This window comes from Argentina anserina, chromosome 4 (assembly GCF_933775445.1).
Source record: "Argentina anserina chromosome 4, drPotAnse1.1, whole genome shotgun sequence".
Classification (NCBI taxonomy): Eukaryota; Viridiplantae; Streptophyta; class Magnoliopsida; order Rosales; family Rosaceae; genus Argentina; species Argentina anserina.
In genome coordinates, this window is record NC_065875.1 from 11229786 (window position 1) to 11252860 (window position 23075).

Sequence of the window (23075 nt, forward strand, 5' to 3'; positions counted from 1 at the left end):
GTCGCTTTCTTGCTCTGTGTCCTCTTTTTTTTCACCATCTAGATCTGTGTCATAGGAAAAATGATAAGGAATCCTGTATCATTTCTCTTTATCTACTCTTTTTAGCCATGTTCTGGTTTCTGGGGTTCTATCAATTTCATTTCTCATGATAGTAGAAAAGAAATCACAGGCATCTGGTGGAGGATGATTATAACATGTGATGACTTTCTCTTCGCTAGCCAAAAGATTGGACTCATAATATTGGCCCTCATGGTTGCTTTCTTGCTTTGTGTCCTCTTTTTCTTCACCATCTAGATCTGTGTCATAGGAAAAATGATAAGGAATCATGTATCCTTTTTCTTTTTATACTCTTTTTAGCTATGTTGTGGTTTCTGGGGTTCCATCAATTTCATTTCTCATGATAGTAGAAAAGAAATTGTAGACATCTGGTGGATGATGATTATAATATGTGAATATGACTTTCTCTCCGCTAGCCAAAAGATTGGACTCATAATCTCTCCAGACCATATTTTGTATGCACATAATGGACATGGCTTTCATCCACGGAATGCTATTGTTGGGATCACCATTTTTCCCTGAATTTCTTGGACTCTTTATCGAACCTTGAATTATCCTCACATAGTGATATGGAGATATGTAATATTTGCGTCCATCCAACACTTACAATTCCGGAGGGTAGAAATGAATTTCAATCTCAAGATGCATCCATCTAGACGAATGTTCTTTACTACTTGAATTATGATTTTCGGAAAACCCTCCAGGTCTTCATTTGACTTAATCCAAAGATTGTGCACAAATCCATTCTCAATGAGCCATAACTTCTGCTCCTGAGGTTGTTCGCCTTGAACATCCACAAGTTATCTCTCATAATATGGGCTGGAAACTATTGGTAAGGTTGAAGGAAGCATTTTACCATATCCGATTTTGTAATGAAATTCCCACCAAGCTAATTCCTTTAGGGTTAAAAAAGCAACTCGCGTGCTTTCAGGACCCTTGAAGTACTTGATCATTGCACAGTCTTCCTTCAAATTTTCCTTCTCCTTTTCTTTTTCTTTTGCATGGACTCCATACAATTCTTCTGTCAAGGCATTGAGGCGTCACAACAGATGTTCTTCATCTTCCTCATAGAAAGCTTGTAGAACATTATCCATAACGATCTTATACTTGAAAGTCAATAGCTTCTCTGTTTTAAATACTGGTTCTTTAAATATCTTTAAAGGATAGTCATGAACATTTTCTTTCCAGTGACCTCAACCACTTTTCCCCTAAGAGGGGCTATTATGCTTTTTGGCAAAGCAGCAACCTTCAACGAACTAGGTATGCCTTTACCGTATGTCGCTTGAGATTGGCTAACCGGTCTTTTACCCTGAGACCGATCAGTTGAGGTTGTATCCTTGGGACACAACAAATACTCTTTACCAAGTTTTTCTTTTTCATCAGAACATTCAGTACCTCTTTGGGACTTTTGAATCTTGTCTTGAGTTTTAGACGGAGTTGATGCAGCTGCTTCGTAAGACACAATGAATTGGTAGCTTGATCCATTATAGAGGTCCGACCATCTTGTATTCTTTTTTAGTATCTATTCCAAAGACTTTGTGGTTCTGATCTCCTTCTCCTAGGATTTTGCCTTTCATCTTCATCTCCCTCTTCTCTTCTAAATGTCGCAATTTCTCTCGTAAAAGCGTCAGACAATAAGTTCTTGTTACCTGCAATCATTTCCACATCATATTTATTCTGGGATAAAAACATTTGCCACCTCAGTACTCTCCCTTTATCTGTTGTTTTCAGTTCTAACTATAAATTTGTTTCATAGGAATCCTTCAGCGCCTTTGATGCTCTTGATCAGAGGTAACACCTCTTTATCCCCAGTTGAATAGTTTAATTCTGCCGCATTAAACTTTCCTGAAAGAAACTTGCAAATCTTTTCCTGATTGGTATCTGGGGTCATGGCCAGAACTACTCCTGCCCAATAATAATCATTTGCATCTATCTACAAGTTGATTAAGTCTCCTTCTTCCGGCAGCTGTAAGGGGGGTAGACTTTGGGTTAACTCTTTGATCTTTTTGACAATATTACTGTCGTCTTCCGTAAAACACCATTTCTTCTTGGATCTGGTTTTTTGTGAGAGTAAAACAGTAAGACCACTTACTTGAAGGATAACGTCTTTGGCAAAGTTGACAACCCCTAAAAACCTTTGTAAAGATTTTGCATCAGGGATCTGATATGTGAATTGGCTAATTTTCTTAGCAATATGTTCTTGGAGACGAATCTCTCCATCTTTAACATGAATGCCTAAGAAATCGATTTCTCATCTGACTAAATGTATCTTCTTTTGTCCCAAAATGATTCCTTTATAGACAATGAGCTTGCAGACTTGCCCCAGATGTTTTAGATGTTCATTCATAGTTCTAGAGAAGACTAAGATGTCATATATATAAACTATGCATAAATTTGAATAGGATTGAAAATGTTGTCCATTTTTCTTTGGAAAATGGATAGAGTCTGCTTAAGACCAAACAACATAACCAATCATTCGTAATGTTCTTGTGATGTTCCAAAAGTTATTAAGGTTATGGAATCTGGGTGTATTTTTTCCCTTGCCAAAATCATGATTTAGCATCAAACTTGGAGAAGATATTAGCTCATTTGAGTTGGTTTATGAGAACTCTCTCTTGAGGTATTTGATAATTGTCTTTAACGGTTTTCTTGTTGACATCTCCGTAGTCAATTAGCATCCTAGCATTTTCCCTTACTTGTTCAACATGATTTCTTACTAGGAAGGCTGGAGCATGATGTGGACTATATGAAGATCTAATTAACCCGTTTTTAAGTAGCTCTTGAATCTCGCTTTCAATTTCTTTCTTGTCTTATTCCCTACAATGAGGGATGACCTTGACATGGCAAATGACATTGGCATCATGCATTTTGAGCTGACAATATACCGGGTCTCTATCCCAGTATAATTAAGGATCTTCACTGATTACCATTTTTAGCAACCTTTCTATTTCTACAATGGTTGACACCCTTTTTTGCTCTACTTTGTTCGCATATGCCTTCAAATTATGCTCTCTTATATATTCTTCTTCTCCATCTGAGCTTTCTTCTAATGAGTCTGAATTAGATCATTTTTTAGGAAAATCAAACTCTTCTCAGGACTCATAATTTTTTGATTCCATGTTCGACACTATCTCACTGTGATCTTTCAAATGGTCTCTTAGCAGCAAAACAGGCTTTAAAATGGCTTGTAATCACTGCTCTTCACTGACGATCTCTGATATTTATATGTAAATCATTTCCCAGTGACACTTACTTTTTATGTAAGGCAAGATTCCCATAAGAACTTATTGTTCTTCTCAAAGCCAATCATTTGTGAATTTTGAATCACCGTTTGTTGAAGAAGAAAATCATTTCTGATCAACACATCAGCTCCTTGGCTTTTGCATTTCCAGATGACCTTGCATATAAAGATTCCTCCGCCTAAAGAAATGTTAACATTGCGAGCCATAGTGTTCATGACTATTTCATGCTCTCCCATAACAACTCCAGTGACTGATCTTGGAGATTTTTCCCAATATTCGTCTAGGATGGCATATCTTTTACAAGTGTGTACCCTAAGTCACTATCCACAAACGCATGCATGTGGTATTTCTTTTATTTGGGAACTTCAATCCTATGGTGATATAGTTGTTGAATCTGCTGGTTTGAACTTGCTTAACTTGTTTGATTCGTGCAACTTGTTGTTCCATGAAAAGATTAACCCTTTCAATGATAGGATTCTTGATGAGATTTGATTTTCCTCCGATAGTATTAACAGACTCTGTTAATCCTTTTTTAGACTTAATGATGTCACCCACTTCATCATTTTTAAGTCTTCTTATAACATGACCTTTTTCAACTCCTCTTTTTGTTCCATTGAATCATGGAACTCTTTATATGGACATCATTTCTCATGTTCTACGCCTTAATTCTGCTATGAAACATTCTCGATGATAAGTTTCGTCTGTACTTTCACAGTACATTGGGATTAACTCATTTTATAGCATATTTACAGAAATCACAGTGTATTTTCTAGGATTATGGTAGAAATTGCTGATAATATCAGGAGTATCTTGTTTCCAATTGAGAAACTGCAACACAAAGATAGGATTATATAACCTTCATCACTTTCTTCTTCTGCTGGACTTTCTGAAGAGGCTTTCTCGGAGTCATCTTCTGATGGTTACTCAAGAGAATAGACTGAATCATTCTCTTCATCAGTATATGCTATTTCGAATCCTTTTGCATACTCAATTGCTTCTTCATACTCTATGATTAGGGCTCTTGATGATCTTTTATCCTTTTTGGACACTCATTCGCATAATGTCATTCTGCTTTGCACAACCAACATCTGCATGTCTTTACTTCTCTTGTAGAACTAGGATTGTTTTTTTTTTCTTGAAAAATCTTTTCCTAGGAATAGATTTTCCCTTTTCGCCTTCAGGTTTTCTTTTAAAGCTTTTCAAGAAGTTGTACTTCCTTTTAGAAGAGAAATTCTTCTTTCCGGCTTTCTTGCTAGAGAACTTCTTCTTGTATTTTCTTTCGGTGTGACATCCCCCTTGTGTAGGAGTCTCCAATATCTTAGGACACACATTTTCAACTCCTTTGAGTTGTTTCTTTGCAGTTTTTGGACTTCATGTTCTCTACGCATTGCTTTCTCAAAAGATTCCTGACTCTTACTGCAATCCCTCCTATTGTAAAAAATGTTAAAGGATTTTCTTCTAAAGGTTGCGATACTGCATCGTTCCAAGATTCTGGTAGCTTCATGTAATAGGTTCTTACCAGATCTTCGTTATCGATGTCTTCAATGGTGCAGTAGTAATTCTGGAATTCATTGGTGTATTTTTCAAAATACCTCATAATGTATATACTCAGCTTTTGGACATTTGCCTTGGATCTCTCCTTCGATTTCTCGCTGTGTCCTGTTATATCTCCGCAAAATTGTGCATATATCTGGCATGCAAAGTCTAGGGGATTTTTGGTTTGAGCTAATTTGGTAGCCCAATCAGGCCACTGAGTGCTCCTCTTGAAAGATTGATACCACTTCTGGACTATTCCAGTCAGAGTTGACTCATAATATGCATGAGCTTCAGAATACTCGTATTTCGACAACACTAAAGCTGGGTTAACATGAAGCTAGCCGCCCAATAAATAATGTTTTCTCTTATCTCCGACTTGGTCTAGGTCAAGATCTACTCCTCTTTCAGACACCGACTGTCTCTATTTTGGTTCAGTAGGAATTAACTTTTGAGAACTTCTTTCTCCAGGTTTTCCTGTCGAAGCTACACCCTTTAGGAAGTTTGACTTTATTTCTCTAATGATCTTAGTAAGGTAGTTCGTGATATTCTGAACTACTGTACTTCCTTGAGGAGGACTTGATGTATTTACATTTTCTGTATCCATGTTAGAGGATTCATTAGACTCTAGCTTGGCCTCTTGATATGAAAGAATCTTCCTTCTCTGTTTTCTTCTTGCGAGATTTGTTGTATGATTTTCTTTAATTCCCTCTGTTGAATCACAAGTTTTCGATTGTGCATATAGACTCTTGAGTCTTTTAGCTCCAAGCATCTTTATTGGTCTCTTTACATCCTCTTCCTTGAATGATTCTTCAAGAAATACAGATGGCCTGGTCCCCGAAGTGCTTCCTTCTTCATAATTGGCAAATGAATGTCTATGGAATTGTAAGATTATCTTTCCTCCAATGTCTTCATAAATTAATGCCTTAGTATTCTCAATTTGCTTGACTGGAGGAGTCAGATTTCATTCTTGCGGAAATGTCATCTCATGCCATTTTGTAACATGCTTCTGCTCAGTATGATTTCTTGGATTGGTGAGGATGGATGTAGTGACTCTTGGACTGTTAAGGAGTTTAGTATTTGGTGCTACATTCGAGCTCATGAGCTTATAATAGATTCAGTAATCTATGACAAGCTCTATCATTCCTTTTTTCATAGAAATTCCATATGTCTTAATTCTCAATCTGAGACAGTGTGCTGCGTCTCTGAGGTGAGTGGTGAAGTTTAGAAAAACATTGAAGATGCGACCTGATTGCATAAGAAAGCTTCTACCATTCCTAACAGTCTTTTCTTGAATTCTATTATCATGTCATCTTGCAGGATGCATAAGACATAGTAGTCTATCCTATCTCTAGCTATGAGTTTTATTCCTACATGTATTGCTCCAATGTGCATATATGAATAGCCTTTTCGAACTGCTTCACCTACTTCCTTCTAAGTTATTAGCATGATATCTATTTCTTCACCTGTTGCTGGAACAGTTAGTTCAAGAATTTTGAACCAGTGAAATTTACAGGAAATAACCTCTTTTATAGATCTCGTTGAGTCTGAATTTAAGAACTGATGTCTCACGTACACTTGTCTCTATCTCATTGTACTCAAATTCTTGAGCATTGATGAACAAGAATTGTGCTCTTTTTGCTGAATACTCTGCTCAACATCTTCATGTTCCTTCTCTCAATGGAATTGTAGGATTTAAATGTAAGAAGGTTAGGTTCACTAAACTTAAGCTTACTTTCTTCTCTTGGGTAGGAAGGTAAGATCACCTTGCTAGCTACATTTTGAGCTAGTTGTTCTTTATTGATTTTCTCTGCTCCAGCTTCAGCCTTCATTTTTTCTACCTTTTTTGGTAACTGATCGGTTCAATTACTCGACATCAATATTAACCCTGTAAGTATCATTAGTAGTATAAATCAAGAGGGTATCGTTCACAAACCGGAGATCCACCATGGCATAGAATCAAAAACATTTAACAACAAATTCATAAGAGTTTAGAGGTTATAAGTTTCAGATAGGTTACTAAACAGAAATTAAACCTATAAGCATGACATCATTATGAACATAAAGGCCCAAAGTATGGAACCCTAAAAACGGAGGATTCCACCCACAAACGCAAAGTTTATGGCTGACTGATATGGCTCATCATCATTTAGCTATTGCATTTATTTTTCTGATTGCTGGTCATATGTATAGAACGCAAATCATAGAACTAAAAACCAAAAATCACAACTTTACATGTGATCAACCAACCAACACACAATACATCACCAAAAAAAATCATATAAAGCAACGAAAATCAGGATCTAGTCCTCCTCTAAGAACCATGTCGAGATACCATCATGAACAACTAAGGTTGGATCATGCAATCTAAGTTCTAAATTAGTAACCTACATACATAGATACTTAACACATTTAAGTCTTGCCAATCGGCTTCATCAAAATCTAACATGCTTATCCTACTATGCAACTTCAAAGCCACGCATATTAATTCATTAAACATGTCACCTACTTAACCAACAATCATGCAATTTCAAAAATCACATAGAAGATATAAACATGTTCATAACACAAGTCTTTAATCCAACAACCTAAATATCATGCTACAATCGCATACATAATACTTAGATATCAAAATCATTCAATAATGGTACACGACAGAAACCAAAATCATAGAACTAAAAACCAAAAATCACAACTTTATATAATTTGAAACAAATAGATATTTCATAGACAAAATAGAAACAAGTTTACAATGCACAAATCACATACACAACTAAGAACAAGAAAAACCAAAAACCGAAATTAACAGAGAGAGAATCATGGTTACACTTTATCAATCAATCGATTCTACAAGGTGTAGCCATGACTCCTAAGGGAATGGTGCCTCTTCATAATCGTACTTGAAGGCAAGGGAATGGTGGAGGATGATGGAATCAGATTTAGGATTTCTTGGAAGGTAGGTATGAAAGTCGGTAGAGCTTTGGCTAGTATTTGCGCAAGGTTGATGATGATTGAACAATGAGGTCGTGCCTCTATATATATGAGTCAATAACATAGCCTTGTCGTCCCAATAAGGAGATAGAATTGGATTGGGAAGCTGAAATCTTCTTTGATATGGACTTTGATTCTTGTACTCCAAATCCAACTTGATGTAGGAAACCAAATCCAATTGGGAGACAATTAAGGGCTGCACGACAACTCTCCTTTTTCAACTAGGAAATGGCTCGGATGTGATCTCCTTGTCCTACTAGGAATGCATCACGGCTCCACTACTCCTTGTCCATCTATGATTTGTCTTTCTTGAAAAGAAATCGACAATTAAGGACTAGGAAAGAATGAAAATAGGAAAGTAGAATCCTAATCGAGTAAGGAATCATATCTCAATAAGGATTTCTAACACTTAGCACAATTTCGTCATCAAAACATTTAAATTCGGCATAGCTCTACTAAAACATACAAATAACAAATATGAACCTAAAACAACTAAATATGATGTAACAAAGCATAAGAATATAACATAATCACATTAACAATGTCACACTTTGTGCTCCTATCAGTAACCGGAAGCAATGGGAATACCCGAGTCAATTAGCTAAGCGAATAAGGCTGCTAGCAAGAAGCAGAGTAGTTCTTAAAAAAATGAGCTTACGGTTCCCTTCCATTGATTGAGCTCTCTCGCTTAATTCAATATGGGTTCCTGAACCAATACATGACTTTCTTCTAGTCTTTATGGGATCAGGTCTTATACTAGGAGGTATAGGTGTGATATTATTTACCAACACCATTTATTTTGCCTTTTCATTGAGCTTTCAGCAAGAGTTTTAACTGTCCTACAATAAGCGAAATAAAAATGTCAAAAACATTTTCATTAGAAAATGTCTACCCCCCGAAACCTAGAGTAGCTAGGTGGGGAAGTAAAATTAATCCTTGTTCATACATAGGCTTCTCTGGTACGAAATGAGCCACTTCAAATAGGTTCATTGCTCCGGCCCAGAATACAATTAATCCGGCATGGGCGACATGATGGGAGAGTTTAAGGTTTAACTCTCTGAATTGCTCTTCTAACTCCATATCTATCTCTTGAAAATAAGTAATATTATAGTTTTGCTGAGAAATTATAGTTTTCAGGTTTTCAGCAAGAGCTTTTGTAGTAGGAAGATATAAGCTTTTTGCTTCTTTGTCTCTTTCCTTGACTTTTACCTCAACCCTTTGGTTCATCCTATTCAGACGATAAGGGCTTTTAAATGCTCTTTCAGAGTTTCTTAAGCTTTTCTTAGTTCAAACGCTTTCTCTTGGATGTTATTAGCAAGAGTTTCTGTTCGAACTAACTTATTTTCTATGTCTAGCAGATATTGCTTTTCTTTGAGGTAGTCAAGCTTTTTTTCAAGCCTTCTGATTTTTGTGTTTACTTATTCAAGTTGATTTATCTTGAGATGAAATCTCTCAATTTGTACAAGCAGCTTTTCTGCAGCCTTGTTACTGGATAAGTGATTTAGGAATTCTATCAAAATTGGCCGAGTTGGGTCAAGTTCTTCAACTCCTATCTCTCACTGAAGATGAGAGAATTCGTTGTAGAGTGTATTCAGTACTCTACAAGCATACTCTATCGACTATTGATCCTCCTGGATATGTCTTGAATGAAAACATTTTTGCCACCTATCATAATCTTTTGTAATACAAAAAGACTGATAATTGTTTGGTTTGGATTCTCTCTTGTTAGCTGAGAAGCCAACTTTGTGGCGTATGGCTTTTTGCCTACCTGATTTTGAGCTAAGCAGGCTCTGATACCAACTAGGGCGAATTTAACCGATGCTTAAAATGTTTAGGGGTCTTTGATCTTTTTCGAAAATTTCCTCGAGGACTATTTTCTCCACTCTCGTAAATTTTACGTTTTCTATAGATAATATCCCAATAATTTATGGTTTTTCTAGGAAGGTGATCTCTATATTTCACTTTTTTTTCTCTTTCTTCTTGGAGTTCTTTTAAATAAATTTTTGCAAAAGCTAAAGGTTTAAGTATAGAGGCTATTAATTTTACAATAATGATAGGAAAAAAAACTGTTTACCTTCGAGTAAATGATGAAGTTAAATATTTATACTATGCTAGATAAACAAATTCAACAATCAAGACCTACCATACTTTGTCAGAATTTTTTTTACTTAAACAGTACTAGGGTAAAAATACACATGTGAATAGTATGCAGCAAAGGTACTATAGCTGTTGTATGAGGTACAACAACGTACAGTAGACAAACGCTAATATCTATAACCAAAAGGGAATTGTTTAACAAACATTACTGGCATGGACAAATTGAAGGAAACATTATGGTATTTCATTCTCGATCCGACTCATACCTTTAGTCTTTTGTTTACTTAAATAACAGTACTAGTTGGTGGCTTAATTATCAAACCTCAATTAAGCGTACGTGAGAAATATAGCTAGTTGAAATCAATGACACGAACTGCGTTTTTTGTAAAGTTTATTGCATTACATGGCCTACATTCAAATATCAAGCATTATAGCGAACATAGCTCCCGTGCATCATGGATCCAATAGAATTGGAAATATAAAAGCACTAATACAATAAAACCAAGTTCAAATTAAGACCCATCATCAGCACTTCAGCAGGTATACTTATAGTACTACAACAAGTAACGCTCAAATATTCGGGAGGTAGATTAAGCATTTCATTCCAAGATTAATCCCATGATCTTAAACATGCATAAATATAAAGCTTTTATTTAACATAAGCTAGCTAGCTACATCTGTGTAGCTGAAGCCAAGGGTCTCGGATCTCTAGCATTTGGCAGGGCCAGGGAGCTTGCACTTGGCAGGGAGCTGCATGGCGAGTTTAGGGTCTATTCCAAGAGAAGGCAACAGGTTCGAGTTCTTGTACGAGCAGAGGCACCCCAAGTCCGCGTACTTCAGCGCCGAGCAGCACGCCTGGGTCGGCTTTGCAGGGTTAGGATTTCTTACGGCCGGCTGGCAGGACATTAAGTTATTCAAAGACACATTGCAGATGGTCTGCGCATCGGAGACCTCCACGTTAATGCAAGCAACCACCACAAGCATCGCCGCCACAGCCAACAGTAGCTTCCGAGTAGCCTCCATCGATATATGAATGAACGAGTTCTTTGAATGATTGAGCTGTTTGGACTTCTTTGGAGGATAAAGTTTTGGAGATGGTAGTTTATATAGCAGATTGGAGGGTGGAGTCCCGTGAGCAACACAATCATATGAGCCCCATGCTTATCGCACTGTGGTGTCATGGGCTACCATTCTCTTGTGGTAGTGCAGATTTTGAACATTGATAGGTCCAATAATAATCGTGCAATTTAAGTTACAACACGATGTCTTGTCTTGGATAACAATCTCTATACTATTAGCCTTTTAACCTACTTGAGTTGTTTTCTTCTCCCTACTCTCTTTCTTCTTCTGTTGGTTAAGATAGGGTTTTGGATTTTCACTTTCTTGGGGAGAAGGTAATCCAACTTTTCTGAGGTGTCTGCCATGCATTATTTTCTTGGTCGGCGTGAAGAATTGATAAATCTATTGTAAATTTGGGAAGATGATTGTGTGATTTTGCTGCTCTAAGTTGAGTGGTAGCTAGTATAAAAGCTCAATTTCATTCGTTAACCTAACCATGCAATCCAATTTCCATAGAGCCTTATGCATGCACGGATGGGATCCTGCACGGATACACCTAAAAGAAGTCCCTCGTTTTGTCGGTGCAATAGATATTTCCTCTGTCCATCCTGCTGACAAATTAAGATGCAATACATTTTAATAGAGTGATCGATTTGTACAATACGAAATATGTATACGTGAAGCAAATGTGTCGCCCGCCTGAATGGCTGGTATGGTTTGCCCACCCTATGTCTATCTTGTAACTTGTTGCCACGTCTTCTTTTCTTTTTCCATAGTGAAATCATTTTTTTAACGAGGATTTCATTTCATAAATTTAATAGCTTACAACGATTATCTATCCCTCCAAGCAAACCCTTATACAATTAAACAAATCTATATTAATGGATCTAAATCATCTACTTGCTTAGCACGCAATTATGGTACAAGCACGTCCAAACCTCCTCAAATCATACCTACAGAGATTGAATACCCACATCAGAGTTTTCCCAGTTTGTGGACTATCAAATACCACCAAGGTCAGCCTGGGCCTGAGCCTGAGCCTGAGCCAGAGCCTAAACCATATCTTGACTCATAATCACATAGCTCAACCCAAGATTGAATTTAGGCTTAAATTTTAAAACCACTTTGCTAGAGCCCTAGCCGCCGTTACTGCCACGTTAGGTGCCCGATTGTTCACACCAGTATCATCAGCAGGGGTGGACTCGGTTCCATCGGTTCGGTTTAAAAGCATTAACCGAAAACCGAAACCGAGGTCTCGGTTTTGTATTTCTTAAAATCGAAACCGGAAAAAAACATATTAACCACGGTTTTGGTTAACCTATAATTCGGTTCGGTTCAGTTTCAGTTACAAAAACCTATCATTTGTAATAACTTTTCACACTTGACTTAAAACAAAAATAAAGTAGTAAGCTACAATTTTAGTACTTCAAATTAGTAAATAAGTAAATTAGATTGCAATAAGTTAGAAACAACTAATAAAATCAACAAAATTACGATAGAGTATTAACCAAAACGTAATATTTAATGATTTAAAGATTGTGAGAAATTAAGTTAGACATTTTGAGGCCATAATCATGTATATCGTATGTAACTCTTAGTCAATAAAAACATGAAATACACCTATTACTATATTAAATATTAATAATTATATACATATATGTCGATTTGCTTCGGTTCGGTTTGATAAGTTTTTTACACGGATAAAACCGCAAACCGAAACCGAACTATTCAATTTGATGTTAAAACCGAAACCGATAGATTGGTTTTATTCAGTTTCGGTTTTTCGGTACAGTTTTGGTCAGTTTTCAGTTTTTCGGTGTCTAAAAGTCCACCCCTAATCATCAGCACCGAGATCCGTTAAGTCGGTTAAGTTGCCTCCTTGCACCCTCACTCGATTTCCACTTGAAATAGATTTCCATTATTGGCTTGTCGTCGCCCTCACACTCCGATAAAATCCAACAACCTCGACACGCCGCTCTCAAGTCCCCAACCGCACTTCTGCACCAAACATCGCCTCTTACCTAGATCGGCAAGACCAAAATTTGAGAACCAAATACTGAAAACCACCAAATCCGCATCCTTCTATTGGTGACCTCGTAGAGCAAGGCACCAAGATAACCAGAAGATCGTCGAATCCAAGGGTGAAATGGAGGAACTGTCTTTATCGTGAATTTTTCTCATAAAAAAATATTGGAGGTGTACTTCGCGATTATAGAGGTGCAGATAGAATCCTCTTTTACTGTATAATCAACCGTCTTCAACCCAAGTGTAATACAATGTATCTCTTTAATATATGTTAATGATGTACCTTTTAATTGTTATACATTTAATTACAACTTTACTTATACACTAAAAGAAAATTATAAATTTACATTAAAAAAATTGAAATCTTATTTCATAAAAATTAAAATGACATGAAAAATTGATTTAAGTTGCATAAATTATAATTAAATGGTTAAAAAATACTAGTACTCATGATTACTTAGTGTATGGCGTATCCAAGTAATAGTCATTTGAGAATAGCGGGAATAACTCCTGTTGGCTAAAGTTTTGCATATTATTAGTGTTGTAGTATATTATTTCACTAAAATAAAAATACTTTTTTTTAAATAATGAAAATTATATATTCACTCAATAATGTTGTTATATATTTATAAAATTATTCACCAAAATAACAATAAAAAATATTTTACAATGCGGGACCCACGTGTGCCACAAGTAGTCTTTTAGAGCTATTTGCTGCATACTAGTACACTATCACATGGGTTGGAGACTAAGTGTGCCACAATGTATGATTTGTGGGATAATAGCTCATGGGTTGAAGATGGCCTTATGGTTTCTTAGTATACCAAAGTGACGTTATTCTTTCACTTCACCTGTCAGACATTGCTCGTTGTTGAATTTTAAGCTCAATTTTGAGATTTCCGATGGATCTGATTCGCCTCTTTGTAAATATGTGCTCTCGATTTTCTGATTTTTAAGTTTCAATGTATCTCAAAATCATAATGATTGTTCAGGTGATAAAAACGCTCTAGAGTCAAGCTCAACTCATCACCAAACATGTTGATGACTCAACCTTCAAGGGTTACCGAAAAGGTGGCTCAAACTGGAAAAAATTTTCTTATTAACAAGTTATATTATGTTGGTTTAGTAGAAGATTTTCATTTGAACTATGTTTTAGGAAGCCAATATATATGAATTTTTGTATTGGGGTTGGTTGGATTTGAATTAATTAACTAATTAGAAATGTGGGTTTACAATGGGTTTGACTAAAGATATGTACAATGAATTTTGTGATTACAGTGGATTAATTTCAAAATTGTGACTTGATGAGCATCCTTGCTCGAAAGGAGTAGAGTTGGTTGAATGAAATGAAGAAATATAGACAACAATTTGGAGCTTAATGAGTGGATTGACGGTTTTACAGCCATATATGGTTAACTCGGTGTTGGAAGAGCTCGCTTTAACAGGCCCTCATACTTCGGCATCCCGCCCTCTGTGTTCGAAGAAGAACTTGCCATTTTATTGTTATTTCTCGGCATCTTGGACTTGGATTAAATTTAGGATTTTTAAGATAAAGATATGGATGAGTTATATACGGGAAGTTTGAAAGGGATGAGAGAGAGAGAGAGAGAGAGAGAGAGAGAGAGAGAGAGAGAGAGAGAGAGAGAGAGAGAGAGAGAGAGAGAGAGAGAGAGAGAGAGAGAGAGAGAGAGAGAGAGAGAGAGAGAGAGAGAGAGAGAGATGTGGGGATAAGACGAGGTTTTCTATCTCGTTTATCTTCTATGTGTGGTTACTTTACCTGCACTGAAGGGAAGCCATATTAGTTTTATCAACAATAAAAAAATTGAACATGATAAATGCATTATGCATGTATATGAGTAACATGACTAGATATAGCTCCATAAGTCCATATTTCTTCTATAATATTTTTACATAATTACCAATAGATACATTATTAATTCAGTAATTACCATTAGCAGGCTTTCTATATATTTTTTATCACTAGGGGATTCTCTTCCTGTTTTCTCTAAATTGATTGTGCAATTGTGATGTAATGACTAAAGTAGCCTCCATAGCTTTTCTTCAAATGTCTTGTAAGTAGGCCTCATTATTTAGCCCGCGGATCCGAAAAGCTTAATGGGCTTTTAACCGGCCCGGCTCGTGAGAAAACCCACTAAAGCCCGCTTCCATGGGTACAGGGTCGGGCTTAGATTAGAGATGTGAAACCCGGACCGGCCCGTGGGCCCGGCCCCTAAAAGCCCGCCAAATAAATAAATATTATACATACATATTTTATTAGATTTAGAATAAAACTATCGCATTATGAAGCAACTATATGAAAGAAATTTTTCGGGATCGATCGACACCAGCCGACATGATCTGTATATATATTTAGTGACCCTGTAAAAATTTCATCTAATTCGGACCTCGTTTGACCGTCGGAATTTCCAGTAAAACGAAAACAACACTAATATGTCATAAAGAAGACCCATTACCAAAATGCGAACACCGAAAGCCGTTTTCATATTTGAAATCACCTAATTTTTGTCACCGATTGTGTGTAGTGGTACCAAGGAAACCCATTTGCAAAGCCCCGGTCAATGAGGATTTTAATATGTTAAAACGCCTTTTTTTGGTTGACCGTAGGTACAGACGGTCAAACAATGTCCAAAACAGATGAAATTTTTATGGGTTCCCTAAATATATATACTGATCACATCTACTGGTGTCAATCGACCATATTTCGAACTGGAGTTATCGATCGCCGAAGTGTACACTAATGTATTATAACATTTTATATTAGGTTTATAATAAAACTATCGCATTATGAAGCGACTATATGAAGGTAAATTCTTTGGATCGATCGACACTAGCTGATCTAATTGGTCACACTGAGGAAACTCATTTAGCAAATTCCCGGTCAATGGGGTTTCAATATGTCAAAACGCCTTTTTTGTTGACCGTAGGTACGAATGGTCAAACCATGTCCAAAATGGATGAAATTTTTACGGAGTTCCTAAATATATATACCGATCACATTTGCTGGTGTCGATCGACCATATTTCAAACTGGAGTTGGCGATCGCCTAAGTGTCCACTAATGTATCATAACCTTTATTAGGTTTAGAATAAAACTATCGCATTATGAAACGACTATATGAAGGAAGCTTCTCGGGATCGATCAACACCAGCCGATGTGATCGGTATATATATTTAGTGAACCTATAAAATTCATCCAATTTGGACCTCGTTTGACCGTCGGAATTTTCGGTCAATCGAAAACACTACTAATATGCCATAAGGGAGGACCTATTACAAATATGCGAACACCAAAAGCTGTTTGCATATCTGAAATCACTTAATTTTTGTTACCTATCGTGCGCGGTCGCACTGAAGAAATCATTTGGTAAAGCCCCGGTCAATGGGGTTTCAATATGTTAAAACGCCTCTTTTTTAGTTGACCGTTGGTACGAATAGTTAAACCATGTCCAAAACGGACGAAATTTTTATGGGTTCCCTAAATATATATACCGATCACATCTACTGGTGTCGATCGACCATATTTCCAACTGGATTTGTCGATCGCCAAAATGTCCACTAATGTATCATAACCTTTATATTAGGTTTATAATAAAACTATCGCATTATGAAGGGACTATATGAAGGAAACTTCTCGGAATCGATCGACACCATCCGATGTGATCGGTATATATATTTAGTGACCATTTTAAAACTTCATACAATTCAGACCTTGTTTGATCGTCAAAATTTCCGGTAAACCAAAAACAACACTAATATGCCCTAAGGGGGGACCCATTACCAAGATGCGAATTGTTGAGTAAAATTGTGCACGTAGTGAACCAAAATGTCACCCAACATAATTTCACTCATATTCATATAGTGAATAGAGTTTTAATTATTTCGGGTTCGACCCATTCAAGACAAAATGTGTCTCTTAATTACAATCCCTTGTTTGTAGGGAAATACCATTTATGAAGAAACCAAATACGTGGGATATGTGTTTGTTTGTTTTTGCGGCTGCACCCGGAAATTTGAATGGGTTGCTTACATACCCTGGGAGAGGGATCAAGCCACTCGTAGTTCAAGAGTTCCAATGCGTGAATGACACGTTGAAAGGCTATGATTTTGGAATGAGATTTGTGTTTGGGACCAATTTGGTGTAAGTGAACCATAGATTGGATTTTGTGTTTGGGATGTGGGTTTAGAGCCCATGTATATGATTTTGGATTTGTTTGTGATTTGAGAGTGGATATAATTTTCTTGTGTTTGGAGAATGTGACTACATTTAGTGATTCATTTGGGACGAGCCGAATTTAACTTGTGGTGTCAGAGATTCTGTTTGGGCGAATTTGACTAGTGATCATGGATTCTATTTGGACATGTGGTTGCATCTAGTGGGTTGTTAAATTGCCTACGTACCCTTTGTGGGATCAAACCGACCGTAGTTCATTGAGATTCTGTTTGGATTTGAGGGCGAATTTGACTGGTGGTCAGAGATTCTGTTTGGACATGTGGTTGCATCTAGTGGGTCGCTAGATTGCCTATGTACCCTTTGCGGGATCAAACCGATCGAAGTTCATAGGTGTTTTCGGTTTTGTACCGACATTTGAGCTTGACGGATATATGGTAACTTGAATGTGTTAAGCGTATTTCATTTAGATACCCAATTTGGTAGTGTCTGCCGGGCTTTGCAACGGGCCTTGGAATTTAGTGACATGACTGGAGTTGTACTGGGCTTTGCAATGGGCCTTAGAATTTGGTGGACTGATTTGAGTGGGCTTGCTTCCATTTATTTGTCGGAGGCCCAATGACTCGATTCACTTTAATATTTCGGCACCCATCATATCGAGCTCGGCGGAGTTTTGTGCTTCTGAGAAGTTGGTGCGCATAAAGACCATGGTGGTTAATTTTATGGCCACCCACTGTCATTAATCATGTAATCAAGAAATTTGTCTTTTGTGCATGGAGTACACCATTAGCTTGACGTCTTCCTCAAATGTGAAATGGCGCCATATGATCGAAACTTCACCGCTCATAACTTTGTTTAATTAGCCACCAATTTCAACTCCAATTAAGCTTTGGTTCCTTCACTTGTCTTGCATGCAGCTCTGTCTTGATTTGATTAAGGCCAAGCCACACAAATTTCCGAGCTCGTAGGCATTAGAGACACCTCCTCCACCGCTTCATTTAAACAAACCGAGGCAAAGTTCAATGCTCCTCTGTCTTGGTTCTGGTCACCTTGCATCCGCATAGCTTCTACGTATTTTCTCTTTGCTCTCTCCTTCTAACTCTCTCTACTTTTCTCTTCACCGTCCCTTGTCTTTCCTTTTCCTCATTTGTCATAGAACTTGGCCGATACACGAACTTGAACACTTGCATCTTTATCATGTCTGGAACGTTTTGGGTCATGATATTGTGGGAAGTGTTTGGTGGTTTCTTTTCTGTATTTGTGGGAAAAGGCAGAAATTTAGTGAGTGTTGGTATATTTGGGTTTGAGGGGATTTTCATATTTTTAGTGGTGAGGAAATATTTCTGGTGCTCGAGGGGATTTTCATATTGATGGCGGTGATGGAATACTTATGGTGATTATGAAGAAAGAGATGCAGAGCCACACTTTTGACTCTTGAAATATAACTTGCACTCATAGAGAAGTTAGTAATGACAAGTGAAGACGAAGATGCAAGAGTATAAGACCATGGAAGATACCTGGTTTTGAAGCTTGTTAGATATAAAACTTCTCACTCTTACTACTTGTGAGTCCTGGAAATATTAACGAGCTAAAAGTGAGATCGTTTTGTAATTATTTTATAATCTCGATAATTATTAAAGTAATAGGTAGAGAATGTTTTTCAGAGTTTTAAAATAAGTGAATCTTCTGGATTAAGAGTCGTATGCGTTACGACGAGTACTTCGAAATATTTTGGAATTTAAGGGTTCCCGAGTTATTTTATTTGATTTTCCAAAATTTGGGATATAAAGAATTATTTGGAAAACCTGAAAATGTTTATGGTGAGATGTAGACCGTAGAATTAAGGTCGATTTATCACAGCGCTTGGATTTCTTTTATATACATATATGGAGTGATCATGATAAGGCTTCAGCATTTTTCCCCAAATACAGTCCTTGACTCTGCTCCTTCGTGCGCATCCGACGCTCCTTCCTCCGCGAACCAGCGACGTCGCGCCGCCGTGCCCCTTCCCATGGAAGCAGCTCGTCCTAGCTCCAGCCGTGGAGAGAGAATCAAGCCTTAACAGTTCCGGGTTCCATCGACGACTTCGCAGCCCCTTTTCTGGCGACTGTTTGAGCTGCATGAGGTATCGAAATTCATCTCCTCTCCGATTTCTTCAAGTTTGTATAACTAGTTGTTGGAGTTGATCAAGTTTTGACAAAATCCAATTTTTGGAATTTTCTTGTTCTTCATCGTTCTTCGAGGATGCAAATATATTCCGTCAATTCTAGCCTTGGAGAAGGCTTCGGGTGCAGCTTAGTGAAGCTTCAAGTCGAGTAGGAAGTTTTCTGGATTGAATTGATGACCAGACTCCAATTTGGTCGAATTTGATCATGGTGCTCGTTGAGAAGGCTTCTGTGAATTATTGCAGCCTTGAATTCCAGTGAATTGAATTGTATGGCTGCTGTGATTTCTGTTTGGAATGGAATTATGTAGTTGTCAGAGAGTTTGTAAGATTGGTTAATTCTATGTTTGTAGAATGGTAGCATTGAATTCAAAGATAGTTTTGTTGTTTTGGTTGCTGGCAGTAAACCTGTACTCAGGATTGATATGTAAAGTGGAATTCCTTGGTCATTGTTCATGTCCAGCTAATTGAATTGGATTAAAGAGTTTGATTGTGGTGATTCTGTTCTATGTATGCTGGTCATTAGAAGCATGACTTGGGATAGGTTGGAGTGGCTTGTACATATAGTGGAGTGACGATAGGTTGGAGTGGCTTGGTTACACTACTCTTTTCACTCTAGCTCACTCTTTCTTTGTCGAATATATCTCCTATTTGAATTTGAACTGATAATTGCAACCAACTGGTTCTATCTCCCATGTTGAAAGCTTCTGAGGCTTTGATTTTAGACTTGGTCTTCCTTTGAATTGGACGCGAAGTATCTCTGCAACCAACTTCAATGAATTCGAAATTCAAATCGTGCATACACGTTCCATAATCTTCCATAATTGATGATTAAAATTTGGATGTAGATAAGAGCCCTAATTGATCATTCTTCCAGTAAAGACGTCAAACTACAAGGACTCATACTCATCATAAAAGTTGATCACAAGGCAAGTCAAACATAGACCAATGAGATATGAATTTTTTTTTTTTTGCCGTCAACATGAATGCGGAAATCTGTTTACATATTTGAAATCATATAATTTTTGTCACCGATCATGCGTGGTCGCAACGAGGAAACTCATTTGGCAAAGCCCCGGTCAATGAGGTTTTATTATTACGGACGGTTAAACCATGTTCAAAACGGATGAAATTTTTACAGGGTCCCTAAATATATATATCGATCACATCTATTGGTGTCGATCGACAATATTTCGAAACTAGAATTTATTTGTAACTTTTTTGTTACAATGTTTTCTAATAATTTTTTTATTGTTTCAAACCCTTAAATTATAGTATTATGTTTTTTTTTCTAATATAAGCCCGCAAGGCCCGGTCCGCAAAAGCCCGCAAGGCCCATTCTAGGTGGGCGGGCTTGGATCTTCATATTTGTGAAAATATCCGGCCCGGCCCGGCCCGTCACTTATTTAAATATACCAAGGCTCAGCCCGTTAACGAGCCCTACTTGTAGGAATGTTCCTTTTTTTTACTTCAAAACAGTTCAAATTACAGATCTCCCCAATATGATTACCTGATGGCTTGCTTCCCCAGCTATCACTTCCTCTTGATCTTAAATTTTTTTACGCTTGTTGCTGCGCCTCAACAACATTGTCATTTTCACTCATCTTACAATTCAAATATGATTCAACGGATGATACAATGTTTAGTAAGGTAAGATAGAGAGTTTGAAATCAACATCTGCTAGAAATAAATATAATAAAGTAGTAAAACTTTTAAAACACCTTATAGTACTAACTTAGTAGTATGTTATTGATCCTCAATATTGTAGTGACCCTCAATATAGCCAATAAGATACAAATATAAAGAGTACCAGTCTCCAACTCGGTCAAACTAGAAAGAGTAAGAGGAGACTAACGACTCGCTAAACTATGGGTCGAAGACCCTACAATTGAAAGCATAAAAGCAACAAAGCTACCACACACATCCCCAAAGTCAGCTAACATTGTCGTTGCCAACATTAACCTTATGCGAAACTAATCCAAAAACACAGATCATGTGATAATCCACTACCGAGAGGAACAACTCCCTCAAAAGAATACCATACAATCCACCATCGCAACCTAAGCCATGTAAGAGCTGTGGGCTGTGGCTATCGAGAGAGGACCGAAAATTGTAACCAAGAATTAGAACCGTAGAAATGGGGGGTGATGAACTCATGCATGGATGCATGAGCACCCATAATCTAATTGGTAAGTGCTCAATTGCACTTTATGCGTACAAACACACAAGCTCACATAACAGTACACAATGATAGTTGTTGGATTGTTTTTGTAATAGGTGACAAAAGATCCAGAACAAGTTGGGATACAATGACATTGGTAATGAGCTAATATTTTTAGGTGGTGCTATTGGTAATTAGAGCACACAATTGTAGTTGTAGTTATAAGAGAGGTTCAAAATCTCCTTGATATTTCCGATATATCATCCAATATCTCCCTAAAAAAACGATATATCTTAGGGGTAAATATATGTTTTTCTCGTATATGCGATATTTCTCTAATAACATAAAATATCTCCAATATTTACGATATATCCGATGTATCTTTGATATTTTAGTGAAATATCCGAAACATTGTATTTAATTTTTTTTATCTCAACTTAAAAATGGTTCGGACTCTTGGAGATAGGGGTGGAATTCGGTCCAAATGGGTTCATTTTGGTTCGGTTTACGGTTCTCGGACAAACAAAACTGAAAACTGAACCGACCGATTCTGTTCATTTTTTCGGTTTAAAAAAAACTGAACTGAATTGAATTGAATCAGACTGATTGTAGGATTTGAGGTTCTATACAATATTGAAACATCATAATTTCAAAGTCCCAAAGTGAAATATCAATTAAATTACACAATTCATAGTTTCATACATTATAAAACAAACAAATTCATAGTCCAATAAGAAATTAAGGGGTTGTTCCTTTCCTCTTCATTATAAGAAATTAAGCTTGTCCTGCAACAATGACCATTCTTAATAAATTGAACAAAGTTAACAAGAACCAAGCTATAAAGTTCTTGTTAATTACAAAGTTTCTGTTTCATAGCAAATTAGCAAATACACTGACAGTGTTATGGTTCTGTCTCATCATTAACAAACCAAACAGTGAGGCATATCATAAGAATGTTAAAGACTTAAATGGGTTTTACATACCTTAATCTACTATGATTCCATGTTTTTGGAGTGGTGGAGATAGGGTCTGCACATGAAACCAACTTCATTATTAATCATGAAACTGGTTCCAATTAAAGGTATGCTTATTGGAACAAGATGGCACTAATGAAAAAAACCTGTGAACATAGCAATTACAAATAAGAATTATAAGGTTGTAACTTATATTAATCCAACAAGATTAAACAGAAATGGAATGTGATTATCCACTTGCAGTTGCACTCCATAATTGAACTTTTGTTCTTCTGGGAATTCATCTGGGCTACCATCTTGATTTATCAATTTTCAGATTAACTAAGCATAAGCTAATATCTATACCCAAATATAAACCACGTCAAACTTCAACCTTTGTCTTCTAGTTCTTCAACTGTTGAGAAACAAATCTGTCATTGAATATAATAGGTTGTGTATGAGTTGTAAAGTTTCCTTATGTGTAGTAATATATTGTGTATGACTTGTAAAGCTTTCTTATGTGTAGTAATAGGTTGTATATGAGTTGTCTTAATATTACCACTGCAACTATAAAACTCATAGTGCAACATCAATAACAATTTACT

The 23075-nt window shown here is 36.8% G+C and overlaps 1 protein-coding gene across 1 annotated transcript; it reads right to left on the minus strand.

Moving 5' to 3' along the window:
- Nucleotides 1–10497: 10497 nt before the first annotated feature.
- On the minus strand, nucleotides 10498–11003 carry LOC126791643 (putative lipid-transfer protein DIR1). Its single transcript, XM_050518118.1, has one exon. It carries the CDS (start codon nucleotides 10941–10943, stop codon nucleotides 10629–10631), a length of 315 nt encoding a protein of 104 aa, XP_050374075.1. The 5' UTR covers nucleotides 10944–11003; the 3' UTR covers nucleotides 10498–10628.
- Nucleotides 11004–23075: the final 12072 nt, after the last annotated feature.

Excerpts from the sequence above, each read along its gene's own strand:
- LOC126791643 (XM_050518118.1), bottom strand. The coding sequence starts at position 10,943 with ATGGAGGCTACTCGGAAGCTACTGTTGGCTGTGGCGGCGATGCTTGTG.